Consider the following 22,149-nt stretch of genomic DNA (forward strand, 5'->3'; position numbering starts at 1 on the left):
TTAACATTGCAGTGTTTCAGGATTGTTGGGATGTGATCAAGGATGACTTAGTAAGGGTGTTCGTAGAGTTTCACATAGCGGGATTATTAATCAAAACACTAATGCCTCCTTCATAGTTCTTTTGCCAAAAGAGTCAATCAAAGAAGATTCGGATTTTAGACCTATTAGCCTAATCACATGTCTCTATAAGGTAATAGCAAAAGTCTTGTCAGGGCGATTAAGAGGAGTTCTACACGAAACTATCCACTTTACTCAAGGTGCTTTTGTTCAAGGGAGACAAATTTTGGATGCAGTTCTTATAGCCAATGAGATAGTGGATGAGAAACGGCGATCAGGGGAGGAAGGAGTTGTATTCAAATAGACTTTGAAAAGGTTATGACCATGTGAAATGGGATTTTGTGGATCACGTGTTGGAGAAGAAGGGTTTAGTTCTAATGGAGGAGTTGATGAGAGGTTGTTGTCTTCCGGTCTCTTATGCTATTCTAGTGAATGGTAATGCTAAAGGATGGGTCAAGGCATCTAGAGGTTTAAGGCAATGTGACCCTTTATCCCCTTTCCTGTTCACTATTGTTGCAGATGTGTTGAGTAGAATGTTGTTGAAAGCTGAGGAAAGAAGTGTGCTGGAGGGTTTCAGGGTAGGTAGAAATAGAGTTAGGGTGACCCATCTGCAATTCGCAGATGATACCATATTCTTTGCTAACTCTTGTGCGGAAGAACTGCAAACTCTAAAGAGTTTATTGTTAGTGTTTGGGTAAATTTCTGGGCTTAAGGTAAATCTTGACAAGAGTAATCTTTTTGGAATCAACCTTGATCAGAATCATCTCTCTAGGTTAGCCTTGTTGCTTGAATGCAAGGCTTCTGATTGGCCTATACTATACCTGGGTCTTCCTTTGGGAGGGAATCCAACTGCTTGTGGATTCTAAGACCCAGTGATTGAGAGAATCTCTAAGAGATTAGACGGGTGGCAAAAGACGTACTTATCTTTCGGTGGTAGGATAACTCTTATCCACTCATGCCTTTCCCACATTCCTAGCTACTTTCTTTCTCTGTTTAAGATTCCCGTTTTAGTGGCTGCAAAAATTGAGAGATTGCAAAGGGATTTTCTTTGGTCAGGGGTTGGGGAAGGTAAAAGAGATCATCTTGTTAGTTGGGATGCAGTGTGTAAGCCGAGGGTAAAAGGGGGTTTGGGGTTTGGGGTTTGGGAAGATTCCTTTAAGGAATCATGCCCTTTTAGGGAAGTGGTTGTGGAGGTTTTCTAGGGAGAGTACAGCAATGTGGCATCAGGTCATTCAAAGCATTTACGGGACACACTCAAATGGTTGGGATGCCAACACTTTAGTCAGATGGTCACATCGTTGTCCTTGGAAGGCTATTGCACAAGTTTTTCAGGATTTTTCCAAGTACACTCAGTTTGTCATAGGAGATGGGGAAAGAATTCGTTTTTGGGAAGATTTGTGGTGGGGGGATCAGATTTTCAAAGTCCAATATCCAAGGCTATTTAGAGTAGTCACGGATAAAAATATTCCTATATCTTCAATTCTCGGTTCTGATCGCCCTTTCACATGGAACTTTAATTTCTGTCGTAATCTTTTTGATTCTGAGATAGAAGATCTACAACGTCTCATGTGATCTCTTGATTGTATGCATATATCCACCTCGGCTTTAGATGCGAGATCATGGTTTTTATCTTCTTCAGGATTGTTCACAGTCAAATCTTTCTTTATAGCCTTGTCACAAATGCCCGGATTATCTCTACTTTTTCCTACTAAGTTTGTTTGGAATTCTCAAGTCCCCTTCAAAGTTAAGGCCTTTGTCTGGCTTGTGGCACATAAGAAGGTAAATACTAATGACTTGCTACAATTGAGGAGACCCCACAAAGCTCTTAGTCCTGACATTTGTAAGTTGTGCATGAAGCAAGGAGAATCAGCAGATCATCTTTTCCTTCATTGTTCTGTGTCGTTGGGGTTGTGGCACAGATTATTTCAGCTAGCCAAGATGAATTGGGTTCCTCCGAGAAGCATTTCAGACATGATGTCCATCAATTATAAAGGTTTTCACAATTCCAAGAGAGGGGTGGTTTTGTGGCAGAATGCGTGCATAGCTTTAATTTGGGTTGCGTGGCGGGAAAGAAATGTCAGGATATTTGAGGACAAAGTTAGGAATTCAGAGAACCTTTAAGATTCAATTCATTTCCTTGCTTCTCTTTGGGCTTTTTGTTCCGCAGTTTTTAAGGGCATTCCCCTTATCGTGTTACAACTAGATTGGCTAGCAGTGTGTACTTCCAACGGGACGGTCTAGTCAAGGGAGATTGTTCGTAGTTTTCTTAGTGTAGTGCCTTGTTATCTTTTTGTGTTGTTTAGTTTTATCTCTGGTGGGAGGATTCCTCATCCTTCTATTGTACTTTTTTTTTCTATCAATATATATGTGTTGTTTCCTATAAAAAAAAAAATAATGATCCTCAATCCCCTTCGTTAAAAATTTGTATTCTTAGTATGGATTTTTTTCTAGGTTCATCATAACTTTTTAGATTTAGATTTATTGCATATACGAAGTAGCAGACAAACACAAGGAAAAAAAAGAGGGAAATTTATTGAACAAATAGAAATCTGTTATAATTTTAAAAAATTAAGAAAGAGATAAAGATTGAAATAGTTATATCTAATGCAATATAAACATAATTAAGAACAATTAAAGAAAGAGATAAGGCAATCATGAGCTAGCCATATTTAATGCAATGTAAACATATTAGACACAAATCTCACACCCATACCCATGTCGTATCATTGTCAACATGGGTATTTTAGCTGAAATTTAAGTGTCCATGTATCACAAGCCTTATTTATCTCGATTAATCAATTTTCTCTTTTCCATTCTCTTCTTTGCTGTTTTTTTTTAGTTTAAAAAATACTGGCAGCTCCTTTGGAAATACTTTTCTAGATTCTCCTCTGCATTCTGGTTACCTAGCATGATTTCCGATTTCTTTTGGTAATAGGTTCAACATCCTTAAACTTTAGTTAACTTTCTTGAACTAATTCCACTTCCTTAATTCAATGATGACGAAGTACTTATTGATACATACTTATTCTAACCTACTGTCTAGTTTGCAGTTGTCTATCTGCTACTTAAATTGTTGTTGACTGGGTGGATGGGAAATTATCTACCTAGAGGCTCAAGAAACTGCCATTGTAGTTGATTTCTGCATGCGCTTGCTTCAGCTTTACTCTTCTCACAATATTGGCAAGGTAAAATTTCTGTCACTTCTAATGTCCTCTCGTATACACTGCAACCATGTTATTCTATGGAAGAAGCTGTGATAATGGATTATGTATGGAGTTTTCATTTTCTTGTTTCCCTTAGAATTGATAATTATCTAGGAGTTTCTTTTCGAAGACTGCTTTATTACTTGAATTAAACTTCTATTAGGAAAACTACCACATATTCGCATGTGTGAAATATGGAAATGTCCTGGTCTCATGCACAGAAAAGGATATTGGGTAACCATGGGTATCTAAGCATTCATGATTTATTCAAAGACAATAGGGGAGGATTATTAAGGGTTTCTCCAAGGCTATTGAAAAAGATTCACAGAGCCTTCTTGTTGGAAATCATCTATAGGGGAGCACATCTAGTGAAATGGAAGAGAGTTTGCTGTGATAAAAATTTTAAGGGATTGGGAATAAGAAAGCTTGACACTCTAAATTGTGTTTTTCTTGGTAAATGGATCTAGAGATTTTCGGAGCAGTGGGATAGCTTATACAGGAGGGTAAATTCATAGCAAGATTGGAAAGATGATGAGGGATAGTGCACTAAAGAGATGAGGGACACTTTTGGGCTGGGTTGTGCAAAGGTATTAGAAGGCATTGGGAGGCGTTGGTGATGGGATGAACTCCTCCAGACATATTCAAGAAAAGGAGTGAAAGGGAAAATCTGAACTTCCTATGTTATAAAATATTTTTTCAAAAAAAAAAAAAATTCTCTTTTTCTAAAATTTCTATTCTGGTCCTTAGAATTTGAATTCTTTTCTTTTTTTTTTTTTTTTAAATTAGAACTCCTATTACTAGATGTTTTTATAAAGTAAGTTTTTAATTCTAAAAAGAAAGTTTTCATTTCTTTTATTTTTTTTTTTATAGAAGATTTAATAGTGTTACAAAAGGTATAAGTGTCCTAATAAGTTGCAATATTGGTTAGGTTTACTTTTTCATAGTTTTGTTTAGCTTTTAGAGTTTTCTAAAGCCAATAAATATGGCTAATTGGTGAAAAATGAGATTTATGTTTGATGATGAAATAATATTAAGTTTTGTATATTTTGAAATTTCCAAGAGGTTTGGGGTTAGGGAAGACTTCTTTGAGAAATAGTGCACTCTTAGGGAAGTGGCTTTGGAGGTTTCCTAAGGAAAGCTCTTTGGCACTCTAGGGAAATGGTTGTGGAGGTATCCTAGAGAGGGTTCAGCTCTTTGGCATCAGGTCATTTTAAGCATTTATGGTTCACACTCCAATGGTTGGGATAATAACACTTTAGTCAGATGGTCACATCGCTGTCCTTGGAAGGCTATTGCACAAGTCTTTCAGGGGTTTTCCTTGTTTACTCGGTATGCGGTAGGAAACGGGGAAAGAATTCGGTTCTGGGAAGATTTGTGGTGGGGGGACCAACCTTTGGGAACCCAATATCCAAGACTATTTAGAGTAGTCGTGGGTAAAAACATTTCTATTTCTTCAGTTCTCGGTCCCACTCGTCCTTTCTCTTGGAATTTGAATTTCTGCCGTAACCTGTCAGATTCTGAGATTGAGGACTTAGAAGGCCTCATGCGGTCACTTGATGAATTGAATCTATCTCCTTCGGTCCCAGATGCCAGATTCTGGCCATTATCCTCTTCAGGGCTTTTTTCAGTCAAATCCTTTTTTCTAGCATTATCTCAATCTTCTGGATCTCCTCAGGACTTTCCTTCAAAGTTCGTTGGAATTCTCAAGTTCCTTTCAAAGTGAAGTCCTTTGTCTGGTTAGTGGCACACAAGAAGGTGAATACTAATGACATGCTACAAGTGAGAAGACCCTGCAAAGCCCTTAGTCCTGATATTTGTATTCTATGCATGAAGCATGGGGAATCAGCAGATCATCTTTTTCTTCATTGTTCCTTGACGATTGGGTTGTGGCACAGGTTATTTCAGTTAGCTAAGATGGATTGGGTTCCCCCAAGGAGCATATATGACATGATGTCCATCAAATTTAAAGGCTTCGGTAATTCTAATAGTGGGATAGTTTTGTGGCAAGCTGCGAGCATCGCTCTAATTCGGGTTGTGTGGTGGGAAAGAAACGCAAGGATTTTCGAGGATAAAGCAAGGAATTCAGAGTTCCTTTGGGACTCTATTGTTTTCCTTGCTTCCCTTTGGGCTTTCTGTTCCAAGGCATTTCAGGGGACTCCCCTTAATGTGATTCAACTGGATTGGATAGCGGTGTGTACTCCATAAGGATTGGTCCTCAGTGGGAGTTCGTTTGTTTTTTGTGTATTTTCCTATAATTTAGTTGTCTTTGGTGGGAGGATTTCTCATCCTTCTTCTTGTGCTTCTTTTTACTATCAATATATCTTTGTGTCATTTCCAATCAAAAAAAAAAAAAAGGTTTCCTAAGGAAAGTTGTGGTCTTTGACATTAAGTTATTGCGAGTATTTATGGCTAGATGGTCGCATAGATGTCCTTGGAAGGCTATTGCACATGTATTTTAGGATTTTTTCCCCACACATTCGCTACGTGGTGGGGAATGGGGAGAGAATCCAGTTTTAGGAAGATTTATGGTGGGGAAGTCAACCTTTGTGTTCCCAATTTCCAGATCTCTATAAAGTTTTCTCAGTGAAAAGTCTCACCATCTTAGCCGTCCTTGGTAATTCCAATTTGTCTTTTTGGAATTTTAACTTTCATCATAATCTCACTGATATTGAAATTGATTCTCTTGAAAGACTCATGTCATCACTCTCCTTGATGTGTTTGTCTCCTAATAATGTAGACTCAAGGGCATGGAGTGGAGAAACGATCGACCATCTTTTTCTACATTATCCATCAGCCTTGGGGCTTTAGCATAAGCTTTTCAATTTAGCCCATATATATTGGATGCCGCCTAGGAGTATCAGAAACATGATGATTATCTCTTTCAAAGGTTTGGGGAACTCATTGAGAGGTAAGACTCCTTGGCAAATTGCTTGTCTCACTATTCCTTGGATTGTGTGGCAAGAAAGAAATGCTAAGATTTTTTAGGAAATATTTAGAACGGAAGAGACATTGTGGGATCTACTTCATTTCTATTCTTCCCTTTCAGCCTCTTGCCCTGTTGCTTTTTAAGGGAGTTCCACTTAATATTATTCAACTAAGTTGGCTCTTGATTTGTAATTCTTAAGGGGTGGACACCATTGTGAGGAGTTGTTCTCAGTTTTCTGTAATTTTGTGTTGTTCTCTTTGTATAGTGGAGTGCACTTTATTTTGATCAGGTATTGTATGTTTGTGAGAAGGGACCCTCATCCTTCTCCCTTTCTAATTTCAATAAAATTTATCTTCATTTCGGATAAAAAAAAAAATAGTGAGAGTGCATTGCTTTCCTTCTAAGTGAGACTCAAAGAAAGTTCTAGTAAGACTCTAGGGTTTCCTATCTTTCTTTTTTATCTTGGTTTTTCATATTTCTTATTTTACCTTTTTTTCCCACTGCTATAAATTTATTCTTATTTCCCTCCTTAAATCCTGAATGATTGTAGCCCTAATTCACCTATTTGATTGTAGACAACAATTCTAGTTTTGTCGTACATCAGTTAGTCAAGTTAAAAATAGATCAAAGACTAAACGATGAGAACCAAGGATCCACGGATGTCACCTTTAGGACTCTACTGGCATTTTTATCAAAAATGAAAGTTTTTAGGTTCGGCAGGGGGTATGGTTGCAAGGCTTAAATGAATTAATAGAAGTGTACCACCAAGAGTGGAGCATGCACTTAATTTGACTCAACACGGAAGGTTCTGGTTGGAGATATGGGTGGCTAAGTGCCCTTTGAAAGAGCCTTTTCCATCACTCTCTAGAATCACATTTGCCAAAGATGCTAAGGTTTGCTTATTTGTAGGAGGATAGAGACAAATGTCATTGGTGCCATAGCTTTGGAAGCAATTTTAGGATGAGGAGATGAAGGAGGTTGTCCAGTTTTTTATTGCATCAATGAGGAGATTACATGGAGAAGGGGAGGATAGCTTCTTATGAAAGAATGGAAGGTAGGGGGGAAGAGTATGTTTAAGAGGAAAAGAAAGATCTGACACAATAGCTCATCTCTTTTTGTTTTGATACATTTTGAGGGAGGGAAATAAGAGGACCTTCAATGAAGGGTTTTTGGATAACAAATTGAAAGGGGCATTCACCAAGTCCCTTGTGGAATGGTCAAGGACATTGTTGGGGCTGGCAAACTGTTCATTACTAAATTTTATTGATAGCTTAAGTTGGGGTTAGGTGGTCTTTTTTGCTGGCTGTTTTTTTCTTTCTTTTTCTTTCTCTTCTTTGTTTTTTTTTCTTTTTAGGTGTTTTTTAATACAAATCATTCTTTTACCTAAAAAATTAACCATTAAGGCAAAAATACTAGCATTATTTCAGAGCTCAAATAGTAGTGTCTTCAATGAGGGTCAAGGACTTCATATTGGAGGATTATGCAGTTTTCTGGTCCCCCCCTAGAGGGAGCTGAGAGGTATGGAGGTATTTAGTGGATCCTCTGGATCATTCACCTGGTGATAAACTTGGCATACACCTTTATGTGGATACCCATATCAGCCAACTAGAAGTTGATAGGTTGGCTGGTAAGGGTGCCACCTTTCTGGTTGAGTTTTCAGGACTTCCTTCCCTGTATGGTTGGTGTGGAAAGCAGTTTTGGGTTTGTGTTTGATTGTAGTGTTGGGTGATTGACCATGTATGGGAGTTTTATTTTCTCTTCAACTTGGTGTTTTTCCCTTTATTGGTAGAATGATCTTTCATCTTTCCATTATATTAGGATAATCTCTTTCAGTTTCCTATCCAAAGAAAGAGAGAAAGAGAAAAGAAACAAGAGAGTAAGGGGAAAAGAAAAGAACTTCTCTTCACTTTCTCACCCGATTACTAGGTAAAGGGAACATGTTATTGTAACTAATAAATGACACACACTCTTTTATACATTATTTTGTTTACTTTTTTACCAAGTTGGACCTGAAAAAATATCATTTAAATCTGCTTCCACCTGTCTTGTGTTATTATTCTTTGTTGTTGATACTGAATGTTTGTATTTGCTAATAAATTTAAACAAATGCAAATAAATTTAACCCAGACTGAAGATCACATTTATTAAGGTGCTCTGTCAAGTACTTATTTTCATGTTTGTACCCCTCCCTTCTGACATCAATCATTTCACTGTCTCTCTAGATATCTGTAAGTCTTTCAAGCAGCCTACTGAGTGAAGCAAAGACTGAGATGTATAAGGATTTACGTGCTCTTCTTCAACTAATAGCAAATCTCTGTTCAAAAGATATGGTACATTATTGTACATTATATTGTCTGGTTAACTTTGTAGTTAGGTATGGGGTTTCTATTTTGCTTCATTTTAGCCTTTGACTATGTTTAACTAAGAATAATTAAAACTGCAGGTCGACTTCTCATCCGACTCCATTGAGACACCAGGAACAAGTATATCTCAGGTGATATTCTTTCTGATTTTTTTTTTAAATACAATCATCCTAAATGGTTTCTAATGCATTGGTCTTTCAGGTTGTTTACTTTGGTCTTCACATAGTTACCCCTCTGATATCCTTGGACCTGCTGAAGTACCCCAAGCTCTGTCATGATGTAAGGTTTCTTTTTCCATCATAAGAGAATAAGCCATGAAATTATTATCAGGAAGCTGATATTTGTCACTGTTATTCAGTACTTCTCATTGCTGTCTCATATGTTGGAAGTTTATCCTGAAATGGTTGCCCAACTAAATAATGAAGCCTTTGCTCATGTACTTGGAACTCTTGATTTTGGCCTCCATCATCAGGTATATAGCTATGTTTTATGACTTTATTCTCAACTCTTCTATCTTGGATCCTGTATGTCTGATGTTTGTTGCTAAGCTTCTTCCTTTCTTCCTGTCAATGGTACAGGACACAGAAGTTGTTGACATGTGCTTGAAAGTTCTAAAAGCACTTGCTTCTTACCACTACAAGGAGACAAGCATCGGTAAAATAGGGCTGGGGTCACATGCTTCAGGTTTTAAGGATTCTGATGGAAAATTCCAGGAAGGCATTTTGAGTCGGTTCCTTCGTTCACTGCTGCAGTTACTCCTCTTTGAGGATTATAGGTAGTGGTTTATCATATACTTAAATTAACACAATAGTTGCTGTGTGAATGAAAATCAAGGATTAAACTTAAACACCCTGCTACAGGTTAATTATGACAGACATATTGTTATATCATCCCCCCTGCATATACACACTATTAGACAACTAATTTTCGTAAAAGCTTAAATTTTAGGATTTGAGCACACAACGTATAGCATGCTGTCCAACATCCGCCCTCACATGTGGCTCCACATCCACACATGGATTCACAGGCTCTCAGCCAAACAAACCACATGCCAGCCTCACTTAGGCTTAATAAATTAGGGAAATAAACATGTGATTAGTTTTGAACACATGACCTCTTACCAAATGAGGCTCTGATACCATTCTGGCAACCAATTTTCCTCCAAACTTAAGCTTGTAGGATCTAGACCTACAATGTATATTATACCCTCTAACACACTTTACATCCACACTGTTTTCTTTCATAAGCATGAAATGCAGGGAAACTTGAACAATTTTGCAGAGATTTTCTATACTTGTTTCTGAAATACAAAAAGAAGTCAAGGGAATCAAAATAAAGTCAATGAAAATTAAAGGGATTTCTGTACCTAATGATTGTCAAAGATCCATTTCAATCCTTACTCCTGGAAGGATAAATTGAATTGATTCCAACAACAGTCATTTAATGTTAAAGTCCAGTTTCAATCATGTCTCTGATTTCAAATTTATAAAGAAACTTATCCAAATATCTCCTTAATGAAGATGGGTGTGCTCTTACATGTTATGATTAATCCATGGCTCTTTCTGTAACCAAATGCTGATATTTCTTCTGTCTGTGGCCCCAGCACTGATCTTGTAGGAATTGCAGCAGATGCTCTCTTCCCATTGATCCTTTGTGAACAAGGTGTATACCAGGTATTATCCCTTTATAAGTTCTATCATCTTGGTAAACTCATTCCAATTGCAGAATACTGCAAATCTTTTAGCTGTAAAACTTGATGACTAGGTTAGTTTTCAAGTACTTTCACATGAGATAAATTGTCTCTCTAGTTCTGCTAACCATTAAATGATCACCATGTCAACTTTTAGAAAAAATTCAACGAGAGTCACCCACCTTTCATCTGTATGGTAAATCAAGGTTTTTCCAGAGATTGACAATCTGGTGGATTCATCCCTCTGATAATGGTGCTCATTTTCCATGGGTCACTATTGTTTCTAGATCTTTTGTTCAGGATTCTGCATCTTCCCATCTCAGACTTGGATGTTGGAGATCATCACTCTAAAAGAAAACCAAACCTAACTGATTTATTGGTGAAAAACTTGTAGACATTTGAATATCAGAAAATACAGTTGCCTTCAGCACACACTGGATACAGGGACTTCTTTTTTTCCTTTTTTTTTTATTTTTATTTTTTTTGCATTTTCTTGTTTCTGTCTTCTAATGAAGTTGAAGCTTGGAAATTTTGCTACTGGCATCTATGAAGGAAAAGCCAAAAAGTACACAGCCACCACCTGTAGTAAGTTTATAGGTGTGTTCATGTGTCATGCAGGATTTCCTATAGAAAATTGCTGGAAAACCTGAGATTACTCAAATTTGGGTAGGAGCTCTTCAGAGCTATATGAGTTTGATCCCATTGAAGCCTTCCTCTTTGTTGAAACTTACATCACTAACTATGCTAAATTTAGGAAAATAATAATACCAGTAGCTTCTCTGAACTATTGTTTTACATAATACCTGCTTGCCAAACTGCACTGATCTATACTTCCATTTACTAGCTGGCTCTCTTTCTCTCTCTCCCTATACACATTTATAAATGATTTTTTTTCTGAGAGGGATGATTTTCTTGCAGAGATTAGGGCAGGAGTTAGCGGATAGTCAAGCAAATCCAACACTGAAATCAAGGTTGGTAAATGCATTGCAGTCCTTGACAAGCTCAAACCAGCTTTCTCCAACCCTTGACCGTATCAACTACCAGAGATTCAGAAAGAATCTACACAGCTTCCTAATCGAAGTTCACGGATTCTTAAGGACAATGTGACTTGTGCAATTTGATCTGTAAAATATAAGAAAAAGATTTCTTTTTCCTATTTTTCATTTTGTTCTCTATTTTTTTGTATGTTTGCTTGGATTGTTGCATTCTAGGCATCATCTTAATTGTTGGCTGTGAATATTCTTGTCATTGTCTTTTATTAATATAGTTGAACAAAATCAATCAGCAAAAGAAAAATAGACGGTTACTTAGAGGGTTTTTGTTTTTTTGGCTTTTTGCTTAAAGTAATTTGTTTTCAGAATTTAGGTTATTTGTTTTTTTACTTTTTCATGACTTATTATAAACTTTTTGTTTAAGAGAAAAAGTCAAAATATTTAGTTTTTTTTAAATAAAAAAAAAATAATATATTGGTTTTTCTTTACTTTTTAATAATTAATAGAAATAAAATTTCACACAAACAAACAATCTAATATTTAACACTATTAATCATTAAGTTTCTATTTAGAATTAAGCAATAAAACAAACACTATCTTAGAGTCCGAATGTCTTTGAGAACATTAAAGGGAAATAAGATTGAGACCAAATGATTAGTGTTTGGTTTTGAGCCTGAGGCATTTCATTACTACCTCTTTACTGCCATTCCAAATATTTCTAGGCAAGTGTTCCATATCAGAAGCCCTTGAGTTTAGATTTGGATGTTCATGGAGAAATAAAATGTGGCCCAAAATTGAATATTAATGGTATCATATACCCTGGGATAGCCACTGCATCAGCTCTATTGAAACGGGAAAAAGAACATTGATCTGATGAAACTCTCTATTTTCTGTCTCCCCTCTTATTATTTTCCTCAAATTTCTGAAACCTGAACTCACAGGTAGCAATTTAGGTAAATAATAGCTAGGTTTTTAGGAAATGAAATGAAACGATTGTTTCTTGCACATTACTCATTAGGACAAATGAAGAGAAAATACAAGAAATGAAGGGAAAATTTAAGGCAAAACCAAGAGACATCAAACCCTTTGAGTTAGGGGAATATGAGCCTTTTCGTCGTCTCCATAACCCCTTTTGTGAAGGTTTGACCTAAAGATTATTTGCAAAATGATAAGTCAATTGGTTGAGGTGGCTTTACTTTGGTAAAACATGTATTTGGAAATGGTCTACCTGAACTGGTCAGGCCTATCGATGAATCACCTAGGTCAATTGGTCAAGGTTAGTATTGTTAAGATATATATATATATATATATATATATATTTTCTTAGAGAAATAAAATAAAGAAAAAGGTTCATTAAAATAATCACAAGTTGAGTGTTTAAGTGTGGCGGGAAAGGGCACTTACCTTCAGATTACCCTACACCCAAAAAGAGTAAAAAGGCTATGGAATGATTCTGAATCCAATGACGATAATCCCACAAGCTCAATTGAAAGTGAAAATAATAATAAGAATTTTATTGTCTTTACTATCTCTCTTCCCTCATTTTCTAAAATTAAAAGTCTCATTAAATCAAGTGATGAAGAAGGAAGGGAGTTTGACATCAAAAGGCATAATGTAGGAGAGTTATGAGTTAAAGGCTGAGAATGCGAAATTAAAGAGAGCCTTGAATAAAAAGAAAACTCTTGTTAAATGCCTTGAATCGAAGAAAAATGATTTAAATGAAAAATTAAATTTTTGTGGATCTCAAAAAATGGACATGGATTGTAAGATCAAGGAACTTATAGTTGAAAAAGAAGATCTAATTGAAAAAAAATTAAGAGTTTGTTTGATAATTGTTTTTAAAAACGATTTTAAAAAATAGTTTTTGAAAACTGTTTTTTGATTTTTTTTTTTTTTTTTTTTTTTGTAGAATAAAAGTCTATTTTGAAACTTAAATTTTTTCTAACCTATTTTTAAATATGTTTTAAAAATAATTTTTATATCCAACGTTTTATTTTTAATTATTCTACATGTTTATATAATTATTTCTTAAAACAACCCTTAGAAAATAAGTGGTAAAAAAAACAATTAAAAGATGTTTTTTAAAAACATCATATTTTCTATTTTTAAGAATAGAAAACAGTTTTTTATTATCAAATGTGTTTTCTATGTTTTTTGTTCTAGAGAACAAAAATTGTTTTAAAAAACAGTTCTCAAACAAATCTTAAGCTTTTTAAAACTAAACACCATAATGTGATGATTAAAAATAATTCTCGTACTTTAGAATTAGATCGACTTAGATAGAATTAGAGCCAAAATAAAGTATTTCACCTTAATTCGAAATTTTTGAATGAAATGATTGAGAAAGGGAAACCCCATTAAAAGAGGTTTAGGTTATTTAAGTAAGTTTAAAACTCCCATGAGTGGAAAGATTACTTTTGTAAAACCTAAAAAAAAAAACTCCTCTTTTAGGTAATCATCTTTAAAGCAAGCCCCTAAGTACACTACCTGGATCTAGAATTTGGGCATGTGGCTAACAAGTGCTTTTGTAGACTCTTTGAAAAATATCAATCTCATGTTAATATGTTGGTGAATAAATCAAATTACTAAGACATGTGTGCGATAGTAGTGACGACTGTATGAATAATTTTTATAATAATATTCAATAGATGTCTAACAGGTATACTCAAATAGAATACTTGGATCTAGACATAAATACAGAAAAATATTCAAAAAAGAAGAAAATTATTGCATCAGAATTCCATCAAATTCAATGCAATTTTGGGACTCTAGAAGAAAAATATTGCCATACTTTGCATAATGAAGATAGACAATTTAACACTATTGTTGATTTGCTTATCAACCTAAGTGAGAACAACAAAATAGGACAAGAAAAAATATGTAGAATCATAGAAGAATTCTTAAATCATTATAGGAAAACCATTTCAAGTTGGAACTTTGACTTTATCAAAGATCAATTGAGTCAAATTGAACTAGAGATCAATAATCTCCAAAGATTTAGCCATTTGGAAAGTCTTCCTTTAAAACAGGAAATCAAGACTTTAATAAGATAGATTGATGTTCTTTAGCTAAAAGTTGTAGAACTTGAAATAAAAGAAACCTTAGAAAAAGTCCAAAAGCATGTGACTATACTTGGAGAATTTCAAGAAATTCTTCAAAAGCAGTTCAAGGATCTTAAATGATTGGTCAATGGAATCTAATTGCTAGGTTATGGAAAATGATATGGCAAATAAAAAGGCTTTAGATGAAGTAAAGAAGATTCATACTGATCTAATAGGGCTAAGTAAGCTAGATCCTCAAGGAAAGTTTGATAAGATAACTGTGAGACAACAAAATTTCGAATTAATTTTGTTACTTCAGTCAACAGAAGAAGTAAGAAATTTGAGAAGAGAAATACAAAATATTTCTACACAGATAAGGCAGTTAGAAAGGAAGAATACAGTATCAGACAGTAATAGAATAAAGGTCGATGATATTATAGTCAAACTCAGCAGTTTGAGTCTTAATAGTTTGACTAAGAATCTCTCAACTCTTCCTAAAAGAGAGAAATGAAAGTACTACTAAAATGACACTTTCTACAGTAGTATCTTCAATGGAGAAGAATAGTATTCTAAATAAAATACTTTCTTGAAAAGAATTTGAAGAGATAAAAATTGAAGATGTTATAGACGTCAATGCTCCATTAACAAGTTTTAAGAAAAACAAGTTAGACATGATCAAAGCCATTGATCTCTATAATTTTGGGAATCTTTTCTTAAAAGCAAAGATTTTTAAACATTATAGTGAAAAACTTGTCTCTTGCACTCAAGAGAATGAAACTATTAGATTAGACTTAATTAGCAGCCATAGCTATAATGAAGTGAAAAATCTAGGATTAAAACAGATGCACATGGGACTAATTGTGTTAGGAATTAAAGGAATGCATCGGGAAGGTCTAGGTGTAAAACCCTTTGTTTCTCTTTATGACTCTAGGTTCACCAACCTAGAGAAAGCAATCTTGGGATGCATGGAAGTAGACATGAATAACAACAAGCAATTGGTATATTTTGTCCCTTATTATCTTATTGCTAAAGAAATTTCGTTACAGAAATCAAACTAGCAATAAAGACAAGAGGGTATGAAATGAAGAAATGGATGGAAAATTTGCTTATTCATGTTGGCTTTATTGGAAGATTGAGTAATAACAACACAACTAATTTTAAAATGTGTAAAAAGGACCTTATCAAAACACTTACCTCAAAAGCTATTAAGGCAATACCTGCAAAACAATTCTCATCAGAGCTAAATGCAGGATTAGATTGGAAAATAGACACTCAAATCTCTCACAGGAAATCGGATTTTGGTTCCTAAAGAATCACTGATGTATAAAGATACTTAGGACAATATTAGTGACAGATTCACTAATCATACAAAGCAAGGAGCATCATCTAGTAATATGAATTTACAAGAAGAAGAATTTGAAGAAAACATCTCGATGACACTAGCTGATAATTCTCCAGCTACTATTGAAGAGATGAAAGAACTACTAGATCATGAGTTCGAACAACTTATGATAATACATAATCGAGATCATAACACGGTAATGAACATTTATTGTGATATGTATAACCTAAATTATCATGATGATATTATGAAAGAAGTCGGGCTGCCTTCTAACATCTTAAAAACTCGGACATCCGAAACCGTGTTTATGGAAGTAGAATCTTCTATAACCAAGTAATCCAAACTGACTTGGGTTGTTCCTTCTCCTAGGAATATAGACCAAGATCTTCCAGAGAGATTTCCAAGACCTCTAGCAACTCATCAACTGCTTAATAAAGGAAATTCTTACAAAGGAAAAGGATATCCTTTAGAAGCCATAAGAAACCTATTGGTCGCAAATGCAAATGGGAGTATGCTAAATCTGGCAGCTTACGACCCACGATCATGGTCAGAACTGATAGATGTGTGGGAAGCAGATGCTGAAAGAGCATGGTTTGATTATCATGGTACCACTAGTATGTGGGAATTTATTACCACATTACAAGGAGAAAAGGTTATGAATATCTTTGACTGCTTCAAAAGGGATTATCCAAGTAAATTAAATGATATCATAAGATTAGAATATAACCCTTACTATTTCACTTCCTTCATTAGAGAACTCTACATAGGACCAAATCCAGGAAAATGAAACACAACCCAATAAAACATTGCTCTGGCATATTAAAGCAATTACAGCTCCATGATTGGGTTTTCATAACAGAATTCTCTATAGATTTTATTTCCCTTGCTAGCAAAACTGGTCATTTCTTTGATGAAGAAATTGAGAATCAGTATCTTAGAAAATTACTTGGACAATTAAGAAGAGAGATAGAATTGGGATGACAGCAATCTACCATCAATCAGGTAGGATTAGGAGTTGGACCTAGAATAAGGTATACGTACATGATTGTACGTGAAAAATGTTCACAAGTTGCAATCCAAAGCACTTTCAAAAAGCAAGATTTTGGATTCTGTAAGAACATAATTTATACTCCACAAGAGTATAGAAAATCTAGAAAGCTTAGAAAGAAATATAAAATTTTGAAAAAAGCAAGAAAAGTTACCAAAGAAAATAAGAGAAAAAGAAAACAATGGGTTCAAGGGCGTCCCTAAAACCTAAAAGAAAATTCGTTAGGAGAAGCACTACCTTCAAAAAATGAATAAAAAAACATTCCTCATTTAGTCAAAAGACCATCTAAAGGAAAATGCTCCTGTTTTATATGTGGTGATCCTAAACATGTTGCTAATAATTGTCCAAATAGACAAAGAAGACACTATCAAAGGAAAATAAGCGTTGTTTAAAGATTAGAAGAAGATACTGTAAGTCTGAGCGGTGATGAAGAGCCTTATGAAGTCCTTAGCATCTCTTCAGGAAACAGATCTTGAGCTAAAAATTATGGCTTTAATTTCTGATGACTTTGAAATATCTTCTGATGAAGAATTTATCTTCACAAATTCTTTGACTGAAGTTTGCACAAATCATTATTGGGTACACTGAGAAGGATTTGACAGCAATCCATGCTATCTCTGTTCTCATTTTCCTGCCAGGCATTTAAGGTATAAATGCTCAAAATACGCTCTTGAAGCATACTTGTTTTGTCTCAAAATGACAGATATGATCGAATAAAGTTCCCAAACTCATGTAAAAGGGCCATGCTCTAATGCAATGTTAGAATTAGAAATGCAAAAGCTTCAATTGGAAATTGAGAAGCTTGCTCATATGATAGAAAAAATGCAATGGGAAAATGAAAAAGAATTGGACATTCTTCAAAAAGAACTATTTAAAAAGCCTACCTATAAAGGAAAATGAATTGTTATCTCAGAGTCTAATGAAATTGATTTTGAAGATAATGATGAAGATTTTCATCAAATCAAGATGTCTCGACAAGACAATCCTAATAATAGACTACTAGTACTGATAGCATCAACTAACCTCCTAGTAATTTGTCATTTAAAGCTCCCAAACGGAGCTATTCAAGTGCTCAAGGCAATGATTGATACAAGAAGTTCAAAGTCTCATCTAAATATATCCTTAGTTCCTCCATAGTATCGACATAAGATTACCACCCCTCAATCAACCTCCACAATGACTAATGAAAAACTGATCTTCACAAAATGTCTTAGAGATTCTCAAATCTCATTCCTTACTGCTCGCGGTGCGCAACTGGCTCGCCCATGGTGCGCGTGCGGTGTGCGTCTGGCTCGCCCGTGGTGCGCGTTTAGCTCGCCCACGGTGCGCGCGCGGTGCGTGTCTGGCTCGCCCGCGACCTCCTTACATGGCTCCTGAAGTTTGAACCACCAAACCTCCAGGATTTCCCTGCTTTCATCCTAGGCTTTCATGGGTGCAAATAGAATGGTACCCCCTACCTCAAACTTGGTTTTCTCTTGTCAAACATAGTTTTAAATTCTTATTAGGGGTCAACTTTATTCGGTCTCATAAAGGCGAACTTTTATTAATAAGAGATTTTTTCTCATTTTTCAAAAGAGTTTCTTTTACACCCACTCTAAGTCAGCAACTTTCATCAGAGTTGATAGGTAAGCTTGGTGGAACCCTACCACCACCACCACCACAACCACATTGTACATTGCACATTGATACCACTAATTTACCTCCTACTAACCTCCAGCCCAACCTCTCTCAATTCAACCCAACTTATTTAACCCTAACACAAGAAGATGAATCAGACACCGAGAGTGATTCAGATACTGACACCGAAAGTGCTTCAAATACTGATATTAATGATTATGATTTAGAAGAAAATTCTTCTAAATATACTAGTTTTGAGAAAGAATCTTTAAACCTATAATTAATTTGCTTAGCTTTCTCACATATTTTTGTTTTTCAGAAAAAATAAAGTTTAGAAGAACTCATTAGAATAGCATAGCAAACCCAGATTCTAGGAAAAGATCCCCAAAAATTTTGGGAAAGAAATAATTATCTAGCCAAACTAGAAATTATAAATCTAGAAATTCATATCAAAACTGCAAAAGGAGATCATACCCCACAAGATAAAGAAGAGTTTCGAACTCAAATCAAAGAACTCCTAGATCTTAGAATAATAAGACCTAGCAACTCTAGGCACAGAAGTACAACCTTTATGGTAAAAAACCATAGTGAAATTAAAAAAGGTAAGGCTAGAATGGTCATCAATTATTAAAGGTTAAATGATAACACTTATGATGACCAGTACAAAATCCCTACTAAAGATATGCTAATCCATATAAGGATGGAATATCTTTAGCAATTTTGATTGTAAATTAGGATCTTGGAAAATCAAAATGGAACCAAAAAGCATAGAATGGACAACTTTCTCTTGTCCCAAAGGACATTTTGAATGGTTGGTAATGCCATTCGGGTTGCAAAATGCACTGCAATTTTTCAAAGAAAAATGGATTTAATATTAAAAAAATATCAAAAGTTCGTCCTAGTTTATATTGATGAGATATTGATCTTCAGTCAAACACATGAAGATCATTATGATCACTTGTCCATTATGTTCAACGAATTCTTAAAAAATGGAATTATTATCTCTAAAAAGAAAATGGAACTCTCTAAAGAGTACATTGATTTTTTAGGGAGGAAAATTGGCAACAACAAGATTAAGCTTCAAGAACATATTGTCAAGAAAATCATGGATTTCCCTGATAAGTTTGAAAATAAAGACTCTTCAGTTCTTTGGAATTATGCTTGAATGTATATCAAAGACTTAGGAAGCTTATTGGGCCATTATACAATAAATTGAAGCCCATTGGGAAAATATTTTTTAACAGTGCAGAAATAAAACTGATTTGAAAAATCAAATCTATATGCAATAATCTTCCAACCTTAACTTTGCCACTTCAAAAAAATTATAAAATAGTCAAAACAGACTCTTTAGAAGAATGATGGGGCGTTGTCTTGTATTGTAAACCTTCACAATACTCGAAAAACAGTACTGAAAGGATTTATAGATACTCATCAAGTAAGTATAAAGAGAAAGGACAACTCTCTTCTCTTGACTTTGAAATTCTAGGTGTTATAAATGCTATAAATAGTTTTAAGCTATTTTTAAATAAGTCCTTCACCCTAACAACGGATTGTGAAGCTATTGTAAAATTCTATGGCAAAATGAACAACAAAAAACATAGCACAAAAAGACGGATAAATTTTGTAGATACTATAGAAGGAAATTGTCATAAAATAAAATTTGAACATATTAAAGGAGAAAATAATAAGCTAGCTGATTTTTTATCTCATGAAGTGTATTCTGCAGAATGGATCAACAACACGGAAAAATGAGGTTTGACAGTTATCTACTCCCCCTATATCCCAAAGGAGATAAGAGGTTTAGAAAGCCAGCTAGATACGCTATCGATGACAACCAACAACGTTTTGTTGACAATCTTTTTTGCTCTCTCCATGATAAAGACTCTTTAATCACTTCCTTAAAATGCTCTTTGTAACACCCCAAAATTTAATTTAGGGGCAAAATAGTAATTTATAAAGTAATTAATTAAATTCATTAAGGGTGAAAGAGTCCTTTTACAATTAAAAATCCTAGGTATAAATTGGATTTTTCCTCTCGTCTTCTTCATTTAGAAAATCCTATCAACCAAAAGTACAGAATTGGAGATCATAGGGCTCAAGGATTAGAGATTCAAAGTTGAAGTCCAGGTTTTTTTCCAGGTAAGATTCTAACCCTAAATTAATATATTATATTCATTGGTTAGTTCTGAACACGCTAGTTATTCTTTGAAAAAAAATTTAATTTAGATTAGGACTTGTTATTTTTTTTAATTTGTTTTAATATCAAAATATTGGAAATTTAGGATTATTGGTGGTTTTATTGTTAGAAATTGGGAAATCTTAAGCTTTTGAAAAAAAAAATGATTCTCTGGAAGATTTCGATTTAGGTTAGGGTTAATTTATTTAAATTTTTTTAGGTCAAAATATTGAAATTATGAATATAGGTTGTTCCACTGGTGATAATAGGGAAATTCAAATTTTCTTAGATGATTAGATCTAAACAATGAAAATAAATAAATAAATAAATGAGTAAGTAATTATATTTTTTTTTATATGTGGCTTAAGGGATTGGAAATTATTAAAAAAAAAAAAAAAAAGGCATGATCTCTATGTGTGAATAGCTCCTATAGATTAGAAAAAAAAACAAAAAAAAATGAGAAGAATGCGTGTGTGTGTGTGGAAGATGAAGAGTGGTGAAAAAATAAAAAATAAAATAATAATAATATTAATAATAAGGGAGATATGTATGAGGGAGATATGTTGGTGGTTAATTTATACATATATTATTATGTTAGCAAATATGGAGAATTGTTGGGGTTACAATTTATGTTTAGTGGGAAAAAAAAATGAAAGTGAGAGAATAGAAGTTATCAATATTATTATACTAATGATGAGTGTAAGTTAATAAGTAGCATGAAATTTAATTAATAAAATAAATTGTAGTTTAATTAAATTATGTTGTGTCCTAAGAAATAAATTGAAAATAAAATTTAAGTTTTATATGAATTAGAAATTTATTAATTTTCTAAAATAGGAATGGATTAAATTATCTTTCATAATTAAAAACATTAATTTAAATACCTAAAATATTAGGATTGCCAAACCTATAATTTTAGATAAATAGTAATGGTTATTTCTCTTATACTTTGTTAGGTGAAGAGTAAATTTTTCAAAATTATTTTTCTCCCAAGTTTTTGAGGACTTCTTTTGAGGTAAGGGAAATTAATACAGTTGTTTTTTTTTTAGAAACAAATTTTTATATACATCATTTAGAAACGTTTTGAGTTATTATTTGTTTTATGCATGAATCAAATATGTTTTGCATGAAAAGTATGTTAGAACCTTACATTTTGTTTACAACAAAGAAATGTGGAGATATTATGTTTTGCAAATTTAAATAATTGAAATAAGTATTTGACTTTGGTTTGTTTGACCCTTGTCAACGGAATATAATAGTTTACTTTTGACTTTTTTGCCCTTGTCAATGTGATATAATAGTTGACCTTTATATTTCTTGGTAGGGAATATAATTGATTTGAACTCCAACCTCTAGGGGTTTAGTTAGAGGTTACTAGTACTAATAGTGTTTGGTTCCGTCCACCTTAAAGGAACAATTTGAGGTTAGCCATCTATTTGAAAAGTCCCACTTAACTGGGCACCATTTGATGTTTGATGACCAGAGTAAATAAATGATTTGGATGTTTTGACTGAATTTGATATGAAAAATGTTTGAATCAAAAATGAAAGTGTACAATTAAAAGTTTTGAATGTATTGGCAAAACTGACTCAAAGGTTTATGAAAATAATTAGTTATAATATCTCCTATTTTGCAAGTGAACTAGAAATATTTGATCCATGGACTGTATTAATGTTCCTTATTGCGCTTTGAGC

At 34.0% G+C, this 22,149-nt stretch overlaps 1 protein-coding gene across 1 annotated transcript; it reads left to right on the forward strand.

Moving 5' to 3' along the window:
- The first annotated feature begins 3,153 nt into the window (after positions 1 to 3,153).
- Positions 3,154 to 11,565, forward strand: LOC117930781 (exportin-4-like). Its single transcript, XM_034851509.1, has 8 exons — positions 3,154 to 3,242; positions 8,409 to 8,516; positions 8,630 to 8,680; positions 8,751 to 8,828; positions 8,908 to 9,021; positions 9,128 to 9,324; positions 10,153 to 10,222; positions 11,158 to 11,565. The coding sequence occupies exons 1-8, from the start codon at positions 3,201 to 3,203 to the stop codon at positions 11,344 to 11,346; spliced, it is 849 nt and encodes a 282-aa protein (XP_034707400.1). The 5' UTR covers positions 3,154 to 3,200; the 3' UTR covers positions 11,347 to 11,565.
- The last annotated feature ends 10,584 nt before the right edge of the window (positions 11,566 to 22,149 follow it).

The sequence above is a fragment of the Vitis riparia genome, chromosome 14, assembly GCF_004353265.1.
Source record: "Vitis riparia cultivar Riparia Gloire de Montpellier isolate 1030 chromosome 14, EGFV_Vit.rip_1.0, whole genome shotgun sequence".
Lineage (NCBI taxonomy): Eukaryota > Viridiplantae > Streptophyta > Magnoliopsida > Vitales > Vitaceae > Vitis > Vitis riparia.